Source organism: Zeus faber, assembly GCF_960531495.2.
Source record: "Zeus faber genome assembly, chromosome: 13".
Taxonomy (NCBI): Eukaryota; Metazoa; Chordata; class Actinopteri; order Zeiformes; family Zeidae; genus Zeus; species Zeus faber.
Genome location: NC_137198.1, coordinates 31656831 through 31678107, shown reverse-complemented (window position 1 = coordinate 31678107; position 21277 = coordinate 31656831). Strand labels below are relative to the sequence as shown.

At 40.0% G+C, this 21277-nt stretch overlaps 1 protein-coding gene across 1 annotated transcript; it reads left to right on the top strand.

Annotated features, from left to right (window-relative positions):
- Positions 1-324: 324 nt before the first annotated feature.
- On the top strand, positions 325-20668 carry LOC307238943 (calpain-14-like; the record flags this gene model as incomplete). Its single annotated transcript, XM_080012099.1, is given in 14 exon segments — positions 325-408; positions 15149-15190; positions 15370-15507; positions 15509-15613; positions 15778-15948; positions 16157-16231; positions 16621-16706; positions 16792-16837; positions 17556-17759; positions 18546-18603; positions 18758-18819; positions 19474-19542; positions 19727-19805; positions 20571-20668. Coding segments are annotated over 14 exon segments (1317 nt in total).
- Positions 20669-21277: the final 609 nt, after the last annotated feature.

Genomic DNA, 21277 nt, shown 5'->3' with positions numbered 1-21277 from the left:
GATTTTATCCTGCCTGAGTTGTTCCACCTGCTTCGAGTCTTTGAGTTCTGCACTATACCAGCGGCCAAGGCTTTTGATAGGCTTCTCCAGAACTGTTTGGCTCGTTGTTGAAATGGAACCTCTCATTGGCAAGCTGGCCTTTGATAATGGAGATACTGCAGGATTTGCTGGGTTAAATCTCCATTAGTGCCCATTTGATGTTTCCCTGGAGTTGATCCAGCATGCGTTTGGTGCATGCGTTTGATTGGAGGAAGATGCAGCCCGCTCTTCAACCGTTCCCCTCCAACCACCCATCGGGATGCTTGAATAATAAGCTCCATTGCCATGGTAAACGCCATTGGAGAGATGGTGCAGCTCACCATTATGCCTATCTCGAGGTGCTGCCAGGCAGTTCTACTGGCCTGTGCTGTAACACAGAACTGGTCTTGGAAGTAGGCTGACTACTTTCATGCCTTCTGGCTTTGCCCACCTATCCTAGCATTCTGGACCAACATCACCAAGTAGCTATCAACCCTTCCGGGTCGGCGCACCGCTGGGGTCGCCCACCCCGTGGACGTGGTGACTTGTGTGTCCTTCTGCGTCCCGTGGGGGGGTATGGCCCCTCATGCCAGGACTGGTTAGGCATTCCGTCTGGTCCTGTCAACCAGGGTCCTTAACCTGGCTGGTTGTGCTGGGCGCGGGCTCACCATGTGGTCTCCTTCGGTGGGGGGCAGCCGCAGTGCCTGTCCTCTGGTGCTCTCGGTGTCTGGGGTGTTCGTCGCTGGGGGGTCAGGCTGTGGGTGGGGGTGCCGTCTGCCGCCCTCTGTTCTGTGATCTTCATGCTCAGCGGCTGGGGGCTGACCAGGGGCCTGATGGGGGCGCGGAGCTGCCCGGCATGGCGGAGGCCCATGCCGGACCGCTCTGCGCATGTGGTTGATCGCTGTAGGTTGGCTGCCACGAGGTACAGGAGGTGGGCATGCTAGGGCACGGTCGGGTCCGGGGGAGGGGGTCCTAACATCAAGGTGCCCCGCGCTGAGCACATGCTGCTACGTGTATGGGCACTTGGCGCTCATGCCGGGTGGGGCGTCTGGTTGGCTGCGATGGGGCAGGCCTCCCCCCTGTGCGGGGCGTGGGTGGGCATGGGAATCATGCCGGCTCGGCCTGGTGTCTGTCTGTCGCCGTGTGGCCGGGATCTGGGCCTGCGGTCCGTGCCTTGCGCCCACGGCCCGGGTTTCTTTGCCTCGGCTGTGTCTTGTGCCTGCACCTGGAGGTTGGTTGTGTGTGTGCACCCCTGGGGTGCGGGTCTCCTTGTGCTCCCTAGGACTGGGTAGTGCTCCTCGGGACTGTCGTGGGGGTTGCTCCACAGCCCTCTGGCTTCTCTGGGGGCCTGGTCTTCTGTGGCCGCAGGGCAGGGTACTCGGGGCTTTCCTGCAGCCGTAGGGTGTCTACAAGGCTGCGAAGTACGGGGGACTTCGGGGCCCTTTCCGCTGCTTGAAGGCGCCGCAACATAATACCTACCTTCTACACCAGTACCAATGGGGATAAGTCATGTACACTCACCGATGGACATCTTACACACACACAGACAAACACACACAAACACGTACAGGCGGTCCCATCACACACGCACACACCACCAGACCTGCCTTGAGTCCAACCCAGCACCCTCCTGGTTGCATTCTTCTCCTTTCCTCCCTCATTTGCTGCCAAAACTATGACAGGAAGAGGCCACGTGACCAGTTGTAGTTCCAGTTTTCCTGGATCTAATTAACTGTTTTTAAATATATGTTGTCATCCAGTGTTTGTTTTTGTGTAAATGTTGTTTGTTTCTATGTTTATTTGTCTCACCTGTGCTGATTCTCCCCCTCCTGGAGTAGTGATTAGTTGTTTATAGACCCAAACATGATAAATAGTTCTCCAAAGAGGGGGGTTGGTGGTGGTTCTCTATAACCAAAAACTGTGCTCTTGTCATTCTACAGGTCATCCACAGGACAAGAGTTATTGCAGCAGTTCTTGATGATTTAAGAATGAATAAAGAGTTGCATTGCAGGTTGAGAACTTGAACTCCACTTGCAGACTAACTCTGTCCTAGATTCAATGGCAAACAAATACTCTGTGTTGTATGCCCAGCATGCTGACAGCACAGATTAAAAAAATAAAATAAAAGAAATAAATAAAAAAGAAATAAATAAAACATGGTACCAACAGCGCCACCATATGGTCAGTTATTATGTGTTTTATGTTGGGCTATTAAATCATGAATCGTAAGGTGTAGCAAAACAAAATTTGCAAAGTGTGTTCCTTGGATGATGCGTATTCAACTGATATAGGCCACAGCCATTTGCGGCTTTTAAAATTCTCCGCCATTTAGGATTTTGTGCTTTACACATTTCTTGTCTCTTTTGGCAAATATTTTGTCATCTTCACCAAATTTGGTACATACCATATGTCGTGTTCAAAATTTCCAAACCCGGAATGATGCGATGAACTTTGCTACGGAGAGTTTATTGGACGGTTTGAGAATCTACCAAAAAAAAATAAAAACGTATACGTCGACGTAGAGAATCTTAAGCTGCGTGTCTTATCCAGCAGACATTTCACCCAGGAGTCCGGTAAAAAAAATTTCCTCCCTTTGTTACAAACGACACACCCCCTTTTGCGGGCGGTCCCTCCTTTGTTATTTCTCATCCCCCAAGTATCTAGTTTCAGACTCCCCAGTGTCTTTATACATGTTTTAATTTTGGCTCTGACTGATCAATGAAACTGTATTTCATAATTACCCACAATATGAATGATAGTAATGTACATAAAGAAATTAATGTATTGTATACTGTAGTATACACACATATAGTTTTGCTTTCGAGAATTAGTTCAATCTGTAATGGTATAGTTAGAGTAGTATAGTTATATGTAGTATGTTATAGTTATGGTATATATATATACATATTTAGAATTTTTTTCTCACACATACTAAGATGATCCCAAAAAGACTTATGAGTTTGTTTTTTGATATCCCTTACTGTTGGTCTGGAATTGCTTACAAAACTTTTGGAGTCGTGGCCTGATACACTTATCAGGCCACAACTCTTCAGTCCTAAATTGGGTTGCAACCAAATTTGGAAATGTTGTATAAACAGTCACCTTGCCCAGGTATGTAACATTTCATACAATTCTACCCACAGTGGGTGCAACAGTAACAATATAATATTTAATATAATAGTATATTACAATATATGCTATTTCTACAATTCTGTCTTTTATAAAATGAAACTTTGTTCATGTGTTCTCCATGAGAGTGCACGACATATTGAAGCATGGCAACAATAGCCCCACCTTCTGGCCATTAGTAAAACACCACCAACACTCATTTACTGCCATATATCTTAAATGTAATATTCCATGGTGACCAAATTCAGCAACGTTGTACAGATGGGATGCTTAATGATTCAAGCATTTGATACAATTTCACCTGGAGATAGCACTTAAAAGATTTTAAAATTTGCTGTTGTGGTAGCAGCTGGCAGCAGCAACAGCAGCTAACAGCTTCCAGCTCTCACAAGCATTTTCTTCAGAAAATGCAATACATTGTAGTTATTTTATTATTAGAGCCCTGGGTCGCTGGTACTGAGAGTGCGAGGAACCTACTGTTTTTCTAAAGATTATTATTATTAAGCGGGCTCCATAAACAAAGGGCCATTTTTGACAAAATACTTTGATGTTCATGAAATTCAGAGGGATCATTGCTCTAATCTTAAAGTTTTTAAATGGAGCTTGTGTTATGGACTGTGTCTCATGCAGTGCTTTTCCAATCTTGTGATCACTCAAAAAACTTTTGAATATGTGCCTTACATTCACTCGTACATTCATAGAGCAATAGTGGCAGCAACCATGCAAGGCACACACCTGCTCAATGACAGAAGTTAGGGGAACAGTGTCTTGCTCAAGGACACCTTGGCATGCTGCTGGGGAGAATCTGGGATTGAACCAGGAACCCTCTGATTAGTGAATGACCCGCGCTACCACCTGTGCCACGGCGCCCAAAATTTACTGTATATTTTAAATTAAAAAAATATTTTCAAAAATTTTCCAACAGGAAAATCGTTTTCCCAGCAGGAAGTCAGCCATTTTGGAGTTTATGCGGCATTTTTCCTTTTACGAACACATGTTTGAGGCCTTTAGGACGCACAAAATTTCACAAAACTTTGCATCCATATTCAAATTGGTAAATACTGGTAAACTGGTAAAGCGCCCCCTGCTTACTTTTAGCCTTTGAACCCATTTTTGACGCCCTTGGTATACTCAAACTCATGAAACTTGGCGCTCACATCAGAACCCGTGAACATTGGGAGTATATCCGGCAAATGGACTGGGCGTGGTCAGTGGGCTCCATAGCGTACCTTAATTCATAGCAGGTCTTTGTCGGGATATAGTTGCTCAGATACTAACAAAATTTACGCCCTACCCCCCTTAACAAAGGGGGGTAGGGGGTTAACCAGATTCAGCTCAAACATGCCCAGCATATATAAAACACCCTAACGATTAAAGGTTGTTGAAAGTTTTGGTTTTCTTAGAATGGCGTGGGCGTAGCAAGCCGTCAAAATCCCATGTTTGGCCTTTGAAAGGCTCCATACTTTCGCAAACTGCTCTTTGGAGGTTAATCAGATCCACGTCAAACTTGGTCAGTGTTTGTAAAAGACCTTAACGATAAAAAGTTGTCAAGAGATTGAGTTTTTGTTGAACGCCATGGGGGTGGCCAGGCGTCTAATAATCATAATTTTTCCAAATCTTAGATTGTATTTTTGATGGGCTTGGAATGCTAGAAAACTCTCGAGAAAACTCTGGAATGCTAAAATGGAATGGTTCTGCAGTGATTTGGCTTGGGCATGGCCAGTGGGCTCCATATCTCCCCAAAATGCAGTGAAGGTTTGTGATAAAGTTCCTTTGACATTAGCGAATTTCAGAGGGTTCTTTGCTTTCATCTTTAAGAATATACTATTGTTTTTTTTTATTTTCTCGCCCAACAGGAAGTCAGCCATTTCGGAGTTTGTGTACCATTTTTCATTCCACAACACATGATTGAGGCCTTTAGGATGCACAAAAGCTCATGAAACTTTGCACCCATGTTCAAACTAGTAGTAAACGCTCCAATAGGCTTTATTGGGCCCCCTAATTACTTTTAGGATTTTTGACACCTTTCTATACTTGAAAAGGCAGACAGGACTCTCTGGACTACAGGTTGACAGCCACGTTCTAATTTTTAGTATAAAGGACAACACGCAACAAGTGTATCGACTTTTGGTCGTAATTCTGCGTGTCACCACGACTCGGAAAAATCGCGTCACCAAATCACCAACATTTTTATTTCCTGGTGAGGTGTCTTGGAATGTGTGGCGTCCCAAGACAGCCCCATCGTATAAGATAATTACTAAGAGACGGTGCCAGGAGTCCTGGTGATAAGGGAGGTGGAATGTGACCTGGGACCTATGTAGGGGAACCAGATGATCAACATTGTCTTTGGGCAAACATAAAAGAAACTGCCCGTGTCTCATCCGACAGAGAATCCATCCGGCTTGGTTCTCTCCTGGACTTCCTAGGCAAAGTCTGGTCTGATGCTGTTCTTTTGTAATAAATCAAAGCATGTGCGTGTGCGTGCATATGTTGTAGTGTGGTGTGCTGTGTGACGATTAAAGATTGTTCTTCTTCTTCTTCAAAGTGGCGTTACGAACTAAGATTTGCCGGGCCTCAGCTGCCGATGCTGCCTGCTCCAGCAAATTACCACTCTCGAGGTGAGTGTTACCTCACAAAATTGAGCTGTGTGTGGTTCTTGAGGCGGTAGTATTTTGGGCGGACAGACTGCACAGACAAGAGCAAATTGTGCGGGGATGGAGATGATGTGTTGATGTGTGAAGTGAGTTTCCGTCTAAATTGGGGTTTATTAAGTTGTAAAAGACGTAAATAAAGGGCATAAGAGAACAATAAATGAAGAAAGAGAGAATTAAGTTGAAAGAGAGAATAGAGACGAGAGAAATAAAAGATAAAAAGATAAAAGTTAAAAGTAAAAGATAAAGGCTTAAAAGATGTGGAAAAAGTAGAAGTAAAAAGTAATTGTAGAATGGCAGAACTAGTAGCCAAAAGCTATTTAAATAACCATGCAAGATTAATGGAGACAGAGCCCGGATCTCCTTAAAAAGTAAGACATGTGTACATTAAATGCTGTGTGAAAGTTGGTCGAATAAAAATATAATATAGTCAAATCTAGGTAGGAAAAACAAAGAAGAAATAACTCTGGCCAGGGGAATTGACTCAAAATAAAATTATATGAATGAAGATGAAAAAAGATGAAAAGTGAAAAAGAGATAAAAGTTAAAAGCCTAAAGTAAGATGAAAAAGATCAAAAATAAAGCAAAAGAGTTACAAGTTTAGGCTTAAAAGATGAAAAATAAAGTTTGAGAAAAAATGGGGAAAAGCAGGGCCAAACCAGCCTAAGAGAATGAGTGCATGCTGAAAGAATCTGATTAAAAGGACAATTTGTGAAAAGTTTAGCCAAAGTGAAAATTTAAAAGACTGGCAAAAGTGAAAATCTTGATGAAATTAGTAAAGTATACATGAGTTGACGTTAAAGTATAAAGTTAAGCGCTGTTGAAGTTTTTGGAGAATCTGATGTGCTGCTGGCCAGACATGTCTTTTTCCTTTTGGGGTGTGAGTGTGCCTGTGTGTTTGTGTGTGTGTGTGTGTGTGTGTGACTGTGCCGCGGCTATAGAGGTGTGAAAAGATTTGTGTATTGTTTGTGTATATGTATAAATTATATATAGAATACATGGGTTATTAAATAGGTATACATATGTGGTGAGCAGTTAAATAATACATAAAAAGAAACATTTCTTGCCCCTTTAGTGATAAATATATATGAGCCTGTTTATGGACTTTGTAAAGCTGATAATAAAGATTATGAGCCTTTCTTAAAGGATGTTTGATAAATATATATGAGCCTTTTTCTTTAAAGGACGTTTTATACAGTTGATAAAGGATATGGACCTTCACAGGACTTTATATATTTGATAACAAAATGAGCCTTCTTGAGAGAAGGACTAAAATCACCAGAAATAGTCTGCCTACACATGCATGTACCCATTCAGAAAAGAAAAGAGAATCTCCTGCTCTGAATTATGGGTAGGATTTGTGGATTGTTTGGTTGGTGTGTGAGTTTTTTCTCTTTGTGCTTGGAGTGTGTGACAGTGCTTGCTGTGAGTTCTGTTGGTTAAAGGAGCAGATAGTCTTGGTGAAATAGAAGGAAAAGTTGGTTTTTTTGATGCAAGAGAAGAGGTTTGGTGTTTCGGCTGCTGAGTGAAAGGAACCAGCTTTGATTTATGACTCTATGCGTGGCTGCATTAGGCTGGGCTGTTCCGACGGGGAGCTAAAACAGGATGTTCGTTCGCTGACGACCAGTGCAAACTGGAAGGTGTGACTAAATTTAAGAGGTGGAGCAAGCGGTGGTGCTTCATACAGAGTGGAACTTCGTCGACTCCCCCTGCCAAGAGGGGCGGAGAAGAAATATGATAGAAGAAAATAAATTAATTAATTAATATTAAAATAAAATGAAATAAATAGAAATAAAATTAAATTAAATAGGAAAATAGAATAAAAATAATTAATTAGAGGTGATATTAGATTGACTAATATACTCTTTAGATTTAAATGCATCGTATGAATAAAAGTAAACATTGCTTTATTTCAAATGCGCGAGAAATAAAAAAGCTGATAATGTAGTATGTCTCATTGAGTTCTATTATAGTATGTATAAGAATTTAGAGTTCTTTCTTTCTCTCTTTTACTTTGCTGAGTGAGAGCTGGGGGAAAGACAGAGAAGATGGAATGAGTCTGAATTGGATCATCCAAGGGGCAGATGACAAGACATCTGGCAGTTCTTCACAGACATCGGAAGCTTGCGGATGACAGCGCATAAGAATTCTGAATCCGAAGATTACAGTAGTTATTTTTCTTATATTGCGTTTGCAATTAGTTAGTAAAGAGACTTGGCAAAATACGGGTTAAATACGGGTGAGTGCTGTAAATATTGGTTTCATTATCTGAGTATGGTTTACCTTGATTGAGGCTGTTTTGAGAGTAAACATTGATGCACATTTTGATAATTGAAGATAAATGAGTATGATCAGATGTATCAGATCATGAACAAGTGAAGTTGATTTCATAAGTGGGAAGCTATTGGTCTCCTTTGGGGTTGGAAAATTCAATTGTTTTTTGTTGAGTGTGATTACACGGTGCTTTATAAATATCTTTTAAATAAATCAATTCAATTTAAAATAAAATAAATGGATACAAAAATTACAAAAGTAATCACTCCTTTTGATGTAGTGCGAAAGAATAATCCCCTTATTAAAGATATTGCAAAAATATCAGGAAAATGGAGCAAGTGGTGGCCTGACATTGAACAACCATGGCCAGCTGGAGGAACTCTTAACCCGGATGTGATTAAAACAATGCAGGTGCTTGTGTCCACATATAAAGTAAATCAAAAGAAAGGAAAAAGAGGAAAGAGATGCACAGAGAAAAGACAAACGGGACATGGCATTCTGCAGCTGTTCGTAAATGAGGGACAGACATGGTTCGAAGCTGCAAAGGAAAAAAGAGAACAAAGTAGACAAGAAATAAAGAAAAATGAAAAAGAAGCAGAAAAATTTATTGAGAAGATTACCGCACCCTTCTAAAATACAGCATCTGTAAAGAAGCCCCCGCCTTATGAGAAGGAGTTGAAGTTCACTTGTGTTTATTCCCAGCTCCCAGTGATAACAACGGAGGGCGACTATCTCTTCAAAGATGAGGATGAGCAAATAATAGAGACGGGCAAGGCTACAACAACCATAAAGATGTATCCAAGCTCCAACAGTACCAAGAGAAGGAACCGTTTGGGAAGCAGACAACAAGTCAGAAGCCTAGAAATAGGAAAAGAGAGTATGAGTGATTCGGACGAAGCTATTGGAGGATATGACCCTGCTGTCAGACGGATGTTGGCTAAAGCGGAGAAAAAAGGAGATGAGCCAGTGAGGAAAATGGCTCCGGGAACAGACAACACGGATGAGAGTGAACAGGCTGAAAGTGATGAAGAATCAGAGAAAGAAGGTCCTTCCTGTTTTCAACCATTAGCAGCGAGTACAGGGGTAGGAGATGACAGACGCATGGTTTTAAGAGAGATTGAGAGGAGTATAGACAGATGCCTCGAGGACATAAATGACACTACCTGTCCAGAAGTTCAACAAATACTGGAAAAACAATTACACAAATTGCAAAAAACGGAGAAGAAATTACAGAAGAAGAAGCCTCAAAAGCCAAACATTTTGAGTTATGGACTACGGTTAAGAAAAGGAAAGAGACCCAACAAAATGTGTCCAGTGATAATTCGAGGAACAAATTTAGAATACAAGCCTGTGTCTAACATACTTGAAAATTGACCCATTCTTCAAGATGGAGCACATCCATGGATCACAAAGCTGGAAGAGGTTTTGGTGGGAACACAGCCTGCCATGGGAGATATTAAGAGACTTCTGGCTAGCCTTATTGGAGTCCCAGCGATGGAGGAGATCCTGCAGGCGGCAGGCCTTAAAAGATATGTGGCAACTGCAGTGTATGACCCAGAATTGTTTGCTGCAAGCAGAGGTCGCATGTGGAGAGCATTGAGAGATGCATTTCCAACAAACGTACACCCGGACAAGATCTTTGTTGAGTCATTGGGCCCACAAGAAAACCCAAGAGCTTGTGTGTCAAGGGTTCATCAAGTGTGGAGAAATATCACAGGAAATTATCCAGATTTGAATCAAATGGAGAAATCAATTCTCCGAGCCAAACTACAGAAGGGGCTGCCTCTTTAAGTGAGGAGTAAATTGGCAGAAGTGGTTGGTCTTGGAAGCATGACCAAAGGTGTTTATACGGATCACATAGCACATCAAGTGGAGCTTTATCAGAAAAAGGAACATGACCAGAAGGATCAGGACCAGGAGACTCTCAGAAAACTCAACTAAATGCAGTTGGTGGATAAGAAGAATAAGGATAAGAAGGCCAAATAGAAGGTGTACAGATGAGCAGAACAGAAGTAATTGTATGTAGATAATGCACTGCGGGGCCCCCTAAGGGGAGAACCCAAAAGAAGAGGATTGTTGGTGGTGGAATGAGGAAGTAAAGGAGCAGCTATGAAGATAAACACTGATGATTATCTTGATAAAGAGTGTGACATTGAGAAAAGTGTGCCACATATGACTTTAATGGTGGCTGAAGGAATTGAGCAGAAGCATATAGGAGAAAGGATGGAAGAAGCTACAGTATTGTCAAGAAAAATTAGCTTATTGGTCAAACAATAACCCATGGACACAGAAGCATAATGCTCACATAATGAAATTGCTACATGCAACGATGAAGCCAAAGGAAACAGCTGTAGCTAAGTGTGCAGCACACAAAATGGACATGTCAAGGGTTACTCAAGGTAACAAAGCCGCGGATGAGGCTGCTAAAGCAGTTATAGGAGCAAACAAAGCAGCCAAGGTTCTTCTGGTCACCCATGAAGTGGACTTGGAAGACAAAATCATGCTCAGAGATGTGATCTCGATGCAAGAAGCTGGTCAGCCATAGATAAACAATTATGGTTGGACCGAGGGGCCACACAAGAGTCGACTGGTCTGTGGAGAAATTTTGAAGGACTAATGGTAGCACCCCAACCTACTAGGTCTGATGATTCAGGAAGCACATGGGTAAGCCCATGTTGCAAAGGGGGAGGTAAGAAGAAATATCACAAGAGTATGGTTTTTGGGCACCGTACTTGCTTGAGCAAATTGATTATGTCATAGGCAGACGTACAATCTGTCTTAAAAACAATGTTCGGAGGGGTGTGATGAGCCCACCCGGTCACATTCCAACTCCGACAGGTCCCATGCGTGAGTTGGTCGTGGATTTTGTTGACATGATAAGACCAGTAGGAGGTAAAAGATACATGTTAGTGGACGTGACTAGATTTTCACAGGGGACTGAAGCATGTCCAACCAAGCATAAAGATGCTCAGTCAGTTGCCAAGCCAAATTCTTGTGTCGTGAGGTAATTAGCAGGTGGTGACTTCCAGATCGGATATCCTTAGATAATGGGAAAGAGTTTGTGGATAAAACAGTAAAATTAATTCCGCAAAAATTGGTGTGCTGAAAAATCGCATTATTAAAATCTGTCAGCATACAGGTCTGAATTGGGTAGAGGTGTGTAGTGAGGACCTATCACTAGTAGAGAAATATCCATTCTGAATATCTGATTCCGTCATAGACTCAAGTCTATTTTTAAATGAGAAAATGCATGGTCAAAGGGGGGAAAAGGAAACTGTTAATCATATATTGGAATAATGTTAAAGCGTAATGCAAAAGTGAAATTATTATACTGTATTTGATGTGTGTGCAAGATACTGGCTGGTGATTTTTTTTTTTTCAGGACCAGTATGAGATTGGCTGTGTCCAGAGATCCTAACAGCCTAATGGACTTAAACACTCAAACATAGATATTTAAAAATGGAGGATGAAAATGGACGACGGACCCTGAATGAGGGCATCATGATCAGGAGTGTCGAGTGAAATAGCTTTGAAGCTGATGGTGTTAAACAGCAACAGTTCAATACATATATATGTGTTATGCAGGTTTTTATAATATTGGAGTTTGTTTATTACAATGTCACCTGTATTATTGATGACAATTCTGTACTCTACACTAGATATTTTTAGCGAGACATATTACTTTGATTTAGTATTGTTTTCTTTGAAGTTTTCTGTAACAGGGTGAAATGGATATATTGGGACCTCAGGTGTTTTATTCTTTTGCGGGGTTTTGAGGGACATTGATGATAGGCAGGGAAAGGTTCATTGGAGGGTCCAATGGGTCGATTAGCCTGACTTTGGACAAAATTTTAGATTTATTTCTGAGGTTCCAAATGTATGCATTAATATGTAACATCCTTTACAGTTGTCTAAACCCTTCTTCTTTTGCGGTTAATTGATTTGGAGTGCAATAAGTGGTTGCCTAGGGCAGAGGGACCGTGAGAGAATTTTCCTGTCTTGATTGTTTGTTGAAAGAACTAAGAAAGGAAGCTGCCAGATGGGTTTTTCGCTCTTACACTCCACAAATTTATTGTATTGCTACGACTAAGCATGTTCAGAAGGGTATAATATAATCATTTTGTTTGTTAGTAGGTGATTTTTATTCAGCCAATTAACGTCGTAAGTTCAATGACTCTTATCTCCGTCGAGACTTTGTGTAGTCTTGAAGGGGCGAAATATGACGTGTCTTGGAATGTGTGGCGTCCCAAGACAGCCCCATCGTATAAGATAATTACTAAGAGACGGTGCCAGGAGTCCTGGTGATAAGGGAGGTGGAATGTGACCTGGGACCTATGTAGGGGAACCAGATGACCAACATTGTCTTTTGGCAAGCATAAAAGAAACTGCCCGTGTCTCGTTCGACAGAGAATCCATCCGGCTTGGTTCTCTCCTGGACTTCCTAGGCAAAGTCTGGTCTGATGCTGTTCTTTTGTAATAAATCTATTATTTTACTCAAGTCAGCGTCAGTGGTCACTCCTTCTTCATCAACGCATCAAATTCATTAAGAAACTACACTGGCAACACAAGGACAGTGTCAAGTTTTATATGATTATTTATATTACTATTTATTATTAGATTTCCAGTTCTGGTCCCTTTACTATGCAGACTTGGAACTGGTATGTAATTCTTTAGCGCCACTCCATTTATTGATCAAATACATTTCATAGTACAACCTTAACATTAACAGCAGTTTTGTAAATATATATGTATTGTTTCCTTCATGATTTTATTTTGTGTTGTAGTTGTAAACGTTAATAAATCCATGTCATAGCAAAATATTTTGCAAACATAAAACTAGTATGGTGCAAGACAGCTAAAATGTCAGACATTTTTATCAGAAATTTTGGTGCAGAAGCAACAGAAAAAAGGACCTTATGTCCAAAACCGTTTTTATTTTATTTTTTAAATTCCTTATTGCCAGTTATGTTGTATATTAGATTTCTATTGTAAAAACAGTATTCTCATTATACAAGGCAAAGTGTTTTCTGGTAATGATTTTAATATTGCAGTCTCTGATTAATATAACCTGTTACAATGTAAATCTATAGGATCACAACCTGTGTTATTTTTTGGTGAATTTATGTTAGATGAAATGACCTTGTACGCCAAAGTGTTTTTTGTATTTTTTTTATTGCAACGTGCAATAAAAGGCCGCTGCCAAACCCAAGGCTGTGGCGTTGTTTATCATGAGCACAAATAGAATGGCCATACATACCCAAGGCCTTGAGTGGCTTTCTCCCATTATAACATATCAGTGAAAGCAAAATAATAAAAAGATTAAAATGCTCAGTACATATAATTTGCAAAGAAAATTCCCATTTATGACTTGTCACAGCAAGCCAGACAGGGTCTGTGTAGAAATGTTTCATTCCAGCTGTGTTGCATATTCTAGCAAGGAGTCGAGGATGGTCACCCCCTATATGGCACACCATATGGCTATATGGTGTGCCTTAAGAGAATGGAAGTTTGCATAATGTTTTAGCCTACAATAAAACTGGGACATGACCTAATTGCCACCAAAAAATATTAACCACACAACATTTAAGTCTTAAATCCTTACCAGGCAATATATTTTGTACTCTGGCCTCGGAGACAAGCAGTTTATTATTGGTTACGCTGCATACATTCAAGCTTTTTGTTAGTGTGGTCATTTTTGATTGGGTACCTTTGTGGCATTCATCACTGTCCTGTTACCCTCACTGAGTCGGTCAGATTTGACCTGCAACCACCGCTCCTCTTTTATTGATGTAGTTTGTCCATGTTTGATATACGCTTTCATAATCTTTGAGAGACAATAATTTGTATGTGACAGACTCTGAAATTTGGCCTCTATGAATGGAATTAGTTTGGTTGGCTTGGGTTAGTTTGAAAATATAAGTGTTTAAGTCTTTAAAGTTGTTTCTTTTAAACCCATGACATTTGTTGGTCTATGAGGATAATTTTGATCTTTAATAGTGAGGTGAAGTACATGTGCCCCAAGATCTCAGCCTCTCTAAAGGAATTGTTTTCGTGAATACCTTTGTATACACAGACATGAACATGATATTTCATAACACATTCAATTACACGTGCCTGGTCATGTACATACACACCCATCTGTTCTGCTCCCTATCTGACTCGAACATGATTCGTTTTGCAGTAACCTTTCCATTGTGGGTGCTTTCCAAAACCAGTTGCGTATTGGCATGAAAGCTAAAGTCAAGCCGAATGCAAAAACTCTGTTGCCAAGGGAGACATGCAAATGTAAAGGACTTGAAACATTGTCTGTATGTCAAATATTATATATATATATATATATATATATATATATATATATATATATATGTTATATTTATATTATGTTACTTTGCTTCAGACAGTTTCTGAATCGGTATTTGCGGTGAAAAGGGATATCTGTGCATCTCTTTGTTGTTTGTACTAAAAACTGCTTTCAGCTGTCATACTTTGATTGTATTGATATGGTCTGTAGGTGTATCAACATATTCATCAGGCTCTTTTTATGGGCTTTAAATAACCATACAGGTATATTTTTGACTAGTAAAATAATGTAATGTTGTTTCTTCCTGCCATAATAGCTTCTCCATTATGGCAGGAAGAAATAAACTACTATTATTATACTAAAGTGTATATAACTAAGTCTGTCTTACTCTCAACACTTTACTCTAGCACCATTCACTCTTAAAAGCTTAAATGTGTGTGTGGGAAAATATAGTCGTGAGACTTTAAAGTCACTTCTTCAAAGTCAAGCGGATGTCTTTTTTTCTCTTTACGACAAAAAATACAGTATCAGTCAACTTTTATTCATTTGAAGTTATGACTTGATATAGATATACAGTGTATATACTGTATATGTGTGTGTGTATGTGTGTATGTGTGTGTGTGTGTGTGTGTGTGTGTGTGTGTGTGTGTGTGTGTGTATATATATATATATTGGGGTTTTTTTCTTTACTTTAAAACAGGTCACAGGCACGCCTCTCATCAGTACACACTTAGACCTCAGGTCTGACTCTGACCTCGCACTCTTATGGTCTCAGACATTCAGCTTGACCAAACTGGACTACCCCTATCAAATACATGTCAGTTTCAAGAGGGTGTTCTATCCACAATATACCAAATAAAAGAGATGTGAAAATGAGACTGAAAAATCCCTTTGTGAAACATGAAGACCATCAATGCTGTGTTGCAGCTCACATTCCATGAACTTGCTGAATCATGCACTTGTAAAATCTCGAGCTGCCGCTGACTTTTTCAACAGACATCACACTCCACTCCTGGCGTGTGTCTGAGCATCTTAAACAAACGACACAAGCAAGATGGCCGTGGGAGCCTTGCAAATCCAGAGAAGTTCCTTAATCAAGATTTCCAGCAGATGAAGCAGTATTGCACTGTTCGCAAGAGTGAGATACATTGATGAGATGTTTCCACCAGACACAAACTCGATTGGACAAGGACTTTTAAGCCTAGCTGACCTGGCGAGGGTTATATGGCTGAGACCTGGGGTAAATAAGATAGATAGATAGTAAATAAGAAGCCTATGCCAAGTATGTGAAATGAGCAGTTACATATTGTACAAATCGTAATTAGAATTAAGGGTGAATATGTTTTTTAATTCTAAATATCAAAATAAATTCCAATAATAATAACCCATAATTATTATAGGGTATGTGGTTTCTATGCCGACATGAATGCAGGAACCCCAACAGAAGCCAAGGTTGACTTCACAGGAGGTGTACACATGTGCGTTCAGTTGCTGGATGCCCCTCACAACCTGTGGGACATCATGTACCGTGCTGGCCAGTCCAAATCACTGATTGGGTGTGGCACACCACAGGGGGTAATTTCATTTTAAATATTTAGCACCAATGACACAATGGATAAGAGTATTCTCATTTGTGAATTATGCAAGATCAACTCAATGAAATATGTATATTGAATAATGTAAAATATGTGACCTTCATCTTTAACTTTAAGCTTCAGTAAAAAGGCTTGACTAATCTAACCCTAAATCACGGATGAAAGGAAGGCCTATGTGTTTTCTTTAGGAAACATCTGCCAACGTTGTCACACCCAATGGACTGGTGCAAGGATATGCCTACACCGTCACTGGTGTCACACAAGTAAACGTCTTTGTTTATTGCAGTAGTTTTGAATTGTACAATATATAATATACAGTAATGTTTGTAAAAAATATTTCAGAATGGTGTTTCAATGGCCTGAAATGGTATTCCCAATACAATGCTGGAATGTATTTTCAATACATTGTAATTATGGGAACTGTATTTGAAAAATTATTGTTAAATATTTATGGGACTGTGCAATAATGAATTAATTTTCTGCATATTTTAACATTACCCTTGTGTTTGGGTCCATGACCAAACTAAATCAAAGTTCAACTTCTGCACTGCTCTCTGCGGAAAGGAATTCGAGTGTAGAGCACAACGTGTGATTCCAGATAGCAGGAGGCATCATTTTTGTCTGTGAACATTACATTTTGGCAAATTTCCAGGTGATCAGCGGACAGAAATCAGTCCAACTAGTGCGCTTGTGGAACCCTTGGGGCCTAGGAGAGTGGAAAAGTGACTGGTGTGACAGGTATGAACTTGATGAGGTTTCGTGCCCCAGCAAGAGCTTAACAAGAACCCATTAAATTACCATTATTATCCCCCCTCAACTTTAGAAACCTGTTCTGCAGTAATTGTTTACTGCAGAACAGAGTTTACCAGGTAGGTGGCTAATTGCACCTGTAACTTGATGAACACAAATTTGAGCATAGCAACTAAGCACAACGTAACATAATAATTCACACACGCTGCAACACATTTAAAACTGCTAATCAATGGCCTTTTATGAAGCATGTATGTGTGAGTCTGTGCCCACAGGTAAGATTTACTAGGCCAACATGGCGGGAGTTTTAATTGTCATATTGAACAATTAGTTACGCTGGCCACAAGTGTTAATCACAAATGATAATGATGAATATTATAATAATGATGAGGATGATAATAATACTAATGATGATGATGATGATCATCATTATCATCTCGGGCGCAGGAGGAATGGCATTCCGCTACTGGGCTGCTGACGAGGCTGTGTGCCGACCCCCTCTGCAAGACAAACATTAAAAATCTCCCTGCATCGAATCGGCACTGATTGGTCTGACTCGAGGCAGCTTGACGGCTGCGGGAAAGGGAACTGTGTGTCGTCCGTGCTTGACCACGCCCCTTTTGTCTGCCACAATGAATTAAACTGACCTCTTATTTTCAAAAGTAAAAAAAAGTTTTTTTTCCCCATTTCCTCCAATGTGACTGAAGACGTAAGTAATAATTTTACCTACAATATTACAATCCTAATCATTAACCAATATTTTATTACACAGCTACAGTTAAATGTAATCTGTTGTTTTGTTCTGACTGTTTTTAAACATTCACCCTTTTACTCCAGTTTAAATCACAGAAGGGGAAGTTGCCTGCCACCTTTTTTAGTATGTATCTACCAGTGGCCCAAACCAAACAGAACATGAATGCGCGTGAGGTCACAGAGTTCTTTGAGCTGAAGCCTGGCGAATACCTGATTGTGCCGTCCACCTTCAAGCCAAATGAAACGACTTATTTTCTACTGACAATCCTCTCCAAGTCTGAGACCCATGTCCAGTAAGCTCTATAGTACTGTTTAGTGCTGTATTATTGGAGGAAAAAGTATAGAGCACGCTGCTTTTTAGTACACTGAAAAAAATGCACTCTTACCAAGTCAGGAACATTTGTAAACATTTTTTTTCTTATTTTCTGTAAATTGTCTGGCCTGTGTGCGACTTAAGATTATTAAGCTAGTTTTGGGAAAATCCAGCAAATCCTTCAGAAAGACCACTTTCCTTATTTTAAGAATCATCTTTGTTGTTGTGGCCTATGAGAATATGAGATCATACCGTATATGACGAGAAGTTTTTACTTTAGTTTAGTTCACATGTTTCCAGTTGAATCTAAATTCAGATACCTCACTTACAAAGATTGCACTGACCCCCCCCCCCGCAGTGAGACCACACCCACAGTCCAGTGGAAGTTAAAAAGGTGAGCAAGATTAATGAAATAAAAGCTTACATTTTTTTTCCCTTTAATTTCCCAGCCCATGATACCGGAGAATAATCACAATGACAAAAAGAAGAAACGCTTGTTCCGGCAATACTCTGACCAGGTGTGTCACAGTCAAAGTCCTGATGCTACTACGCTAATGACCATTAGCGTAGTAGTAGTAGTAGTAGTATTTTTCAACTATTTGACATTGACAGTCATGTCTTGTCATGACAAGACAGAGTGTACGTGTTCATGGCTTAAATTTGGGATGGCTTTAAGAATATCATAAGGAAACATTCTCTGCCTTGACGTGACACATGTCACCGCAAACTAACCAAAGTCACATTCCTTGTTCATGTTTAAGTACGAGGAGGTAAACGCTGAGCATCTCCAGAGGATGCTTATTGAGAACATCCTCCCAGGTATGCAATGTGTGAGAATGTAAAATGCTTTGAGTTATCAAAGCCTCAATTAATCCTTTTTTGTATTAAAATGTGCCCTACCTTATTCCAAATCGCACACGGATACAACCTGGATAAAGGTGTGTATTGATGTCAAGATCTTAATTTCATTCAGGGGACCAGAGGGACGGAGGCTTCAGCCTCGATGCGTGTCGCAGCATGGTGGCTCTGATGGATGTATCCTATTGCACTAGAAATTTGTGATCGTTATTTGTGACACATATTGATTAAAAACACAAGCTTCGTAGGTTTGTTGATGTAGTCAAAATATTCCACAAGCAGTATTCACATCCCACAAACAGTATAAGTTAATTGACCAAAATCTATTTCCTCTCTGTTCATGAGCCATTTTAAGACTTATCATGTTCAGGACGATTGGGCTGTACTGTGGTCTGAATTTTCAGATTGGGTTGAAACCAAAGTAGACATAATCAATTTGAAAGAGCTAGCTTAGGTGAAAGATGCTCTATATGGAAGTATGCATTGGCATCGCAAAAGGAAAGATAATCTGGTCAAAGAATTTGCTTTGTGAAAACATTCTGATGATTTTGAAGTTCCTTTTTGTGCGCACAGTAGCTATACATTGTTAATTTGTTTATGGGGATCAATTCAAATCACAACAGTGATTAAAATAAGTATTCACATTTTCACAGAGCAATTGGAGCTTTACTCAGCCTGTGATAGTCCAGTATTAGACCACACATAGACCTGCACCTTATCTACCACACAATCAACTGAAAATCAAATTTGCAAACCAAATCAAATCAGATGTATTGCCTATGAAGCAAAGCCATAGTGGATCTTAAAGCACCTTAACATATGATTTTAAAGACATCAATTACTGGCAAACTGAACAGCAGCGAATTCTATCGTTTGTGGAATAAAGTCACCAGCTACAAGGTTAGTGAAAGACTAGTTTGGGAAAGATGTGGAATAGCTTGTTGATAGTTGGACTTGACAAGAATAACGATATTCACTAAAAAGAAACATACAAATAATACACAATTTTTCAAAACTGCTAATGGTTTTTGCTCGCTTTGCACACTTCACCTCTGAGTCCCTTATCAGTCTTCTCTCCAAGCAGGAAATCTTCTTCCGTACTGACGTCTTCCACATTGGAACTTTGTCGCTGACTGAACTCAGGAACGCAATCATGGCATCAGGTAATGGTGTACATGGTAAAGTAGACTGAGGCAATAGCCACCAGCTTTTCTCTTCATATTAAATAATAATACCTCATATTTTAGGAATATAACAATAATATATTGAAATACTCCCCTGGACTTATGTTTGGGTTTTTTGTTTGATATTCTGGTGTACTAACCGTTTTAATAGCATGATATTTCTCAAGCATTTCCTTGTAAACAGGCGTCATTTAACACCGGATAGGAACTATGTTGCTTTTATAAAGAAATTGAGGCGCAATTTTTGGGGGATTTTTGCGGATCAGCCAGTTGTCCAAATTAAGTTATTAGGCATTATATGTAAAAGGTATGGCATTTGTGAGAGGTTGGGGGCGGGGTGCTTTGTTTTCGTAAATTCACTCCCTTGAAGGAAAACTTGGAGCACTTCCAATAGTTTCAGTGAACTGGAACACGTACAAACCCTTGAAGCCTAAGGTTGTAGACCATTTGCCAGTATAAACAATGAAAATAAAAACAAGTTACAACTAAAATATTAGCTGTTATGCACAGTATCTATTAATATAAATGAAACACAATACAACAGCTTGAGTATAATGGTAACTACAACCTGCATAAAAAAGTAGCTAACTGTTGTGAAATAGTCCAATATAATGTAAAATAGTACTTATTACAGTGAAATTGTGAATTCTAACTGGAGTAAATCAGAAAATGATTAGTTGACGATCCAATCTAAATATGGGCTTTGTTTGCTGCTTAGGGATAACAGTGAGTGATGATATGCTGAATCCTCTGCTGGAAATATGAGTCTGGAGAGCTTCACCAGTCTTTTACTTCGCATGGACTGCATGGCCAGCAAGTTTAATGAGACAGCTCAGACATGACAGTTTTTGTTTTTTTATTGTGGCATCAACTCTAATATACTACGTCAAAAGCTTGATTTACCAAGATTCGTTATTTTCTTCAACAGAAATCTTCAAACAACTCTCTTATGGAACGAGTATGTCCCTTTGTGAATCAGAGGTAAAACAAGTTAAGACAAGTCAGCCTTAACTACTCACACTTTTCCCGAATGCAGATCTATTAGTGGTAGGCATTTTGATTCCTTTCAGGGACACAAATCTTTTCAATCAGTTCACGAAAAAAACTTGTTCACTGATTCGTTCACTGATTCGTTCAGCGATTCGCAAACAATTGCCTGTGAGTCTTACGTTTGCGAATGACTCATTCCTGCTGTTAATTCGTTCAGTTAGCAGCCTGCCGGCAAAGTTTGTGCAAGAAGTATGCTGCCGTATAATGATGTGAAAATAAGTTCGACACTCCATTTTGTTGCCCCCCAAATCAATTTTGTTCTGGGTATAGGCTACATATTATTTTAGAAATGCAATTGGCCATTGTTAAATGTACTTGGTTTGTGCCTGACTACGATGTACATGAGACTTTTAACTATGGTGAACAGACGGCCTGGTTATTTTGTCTGGGTTTTGTGATAT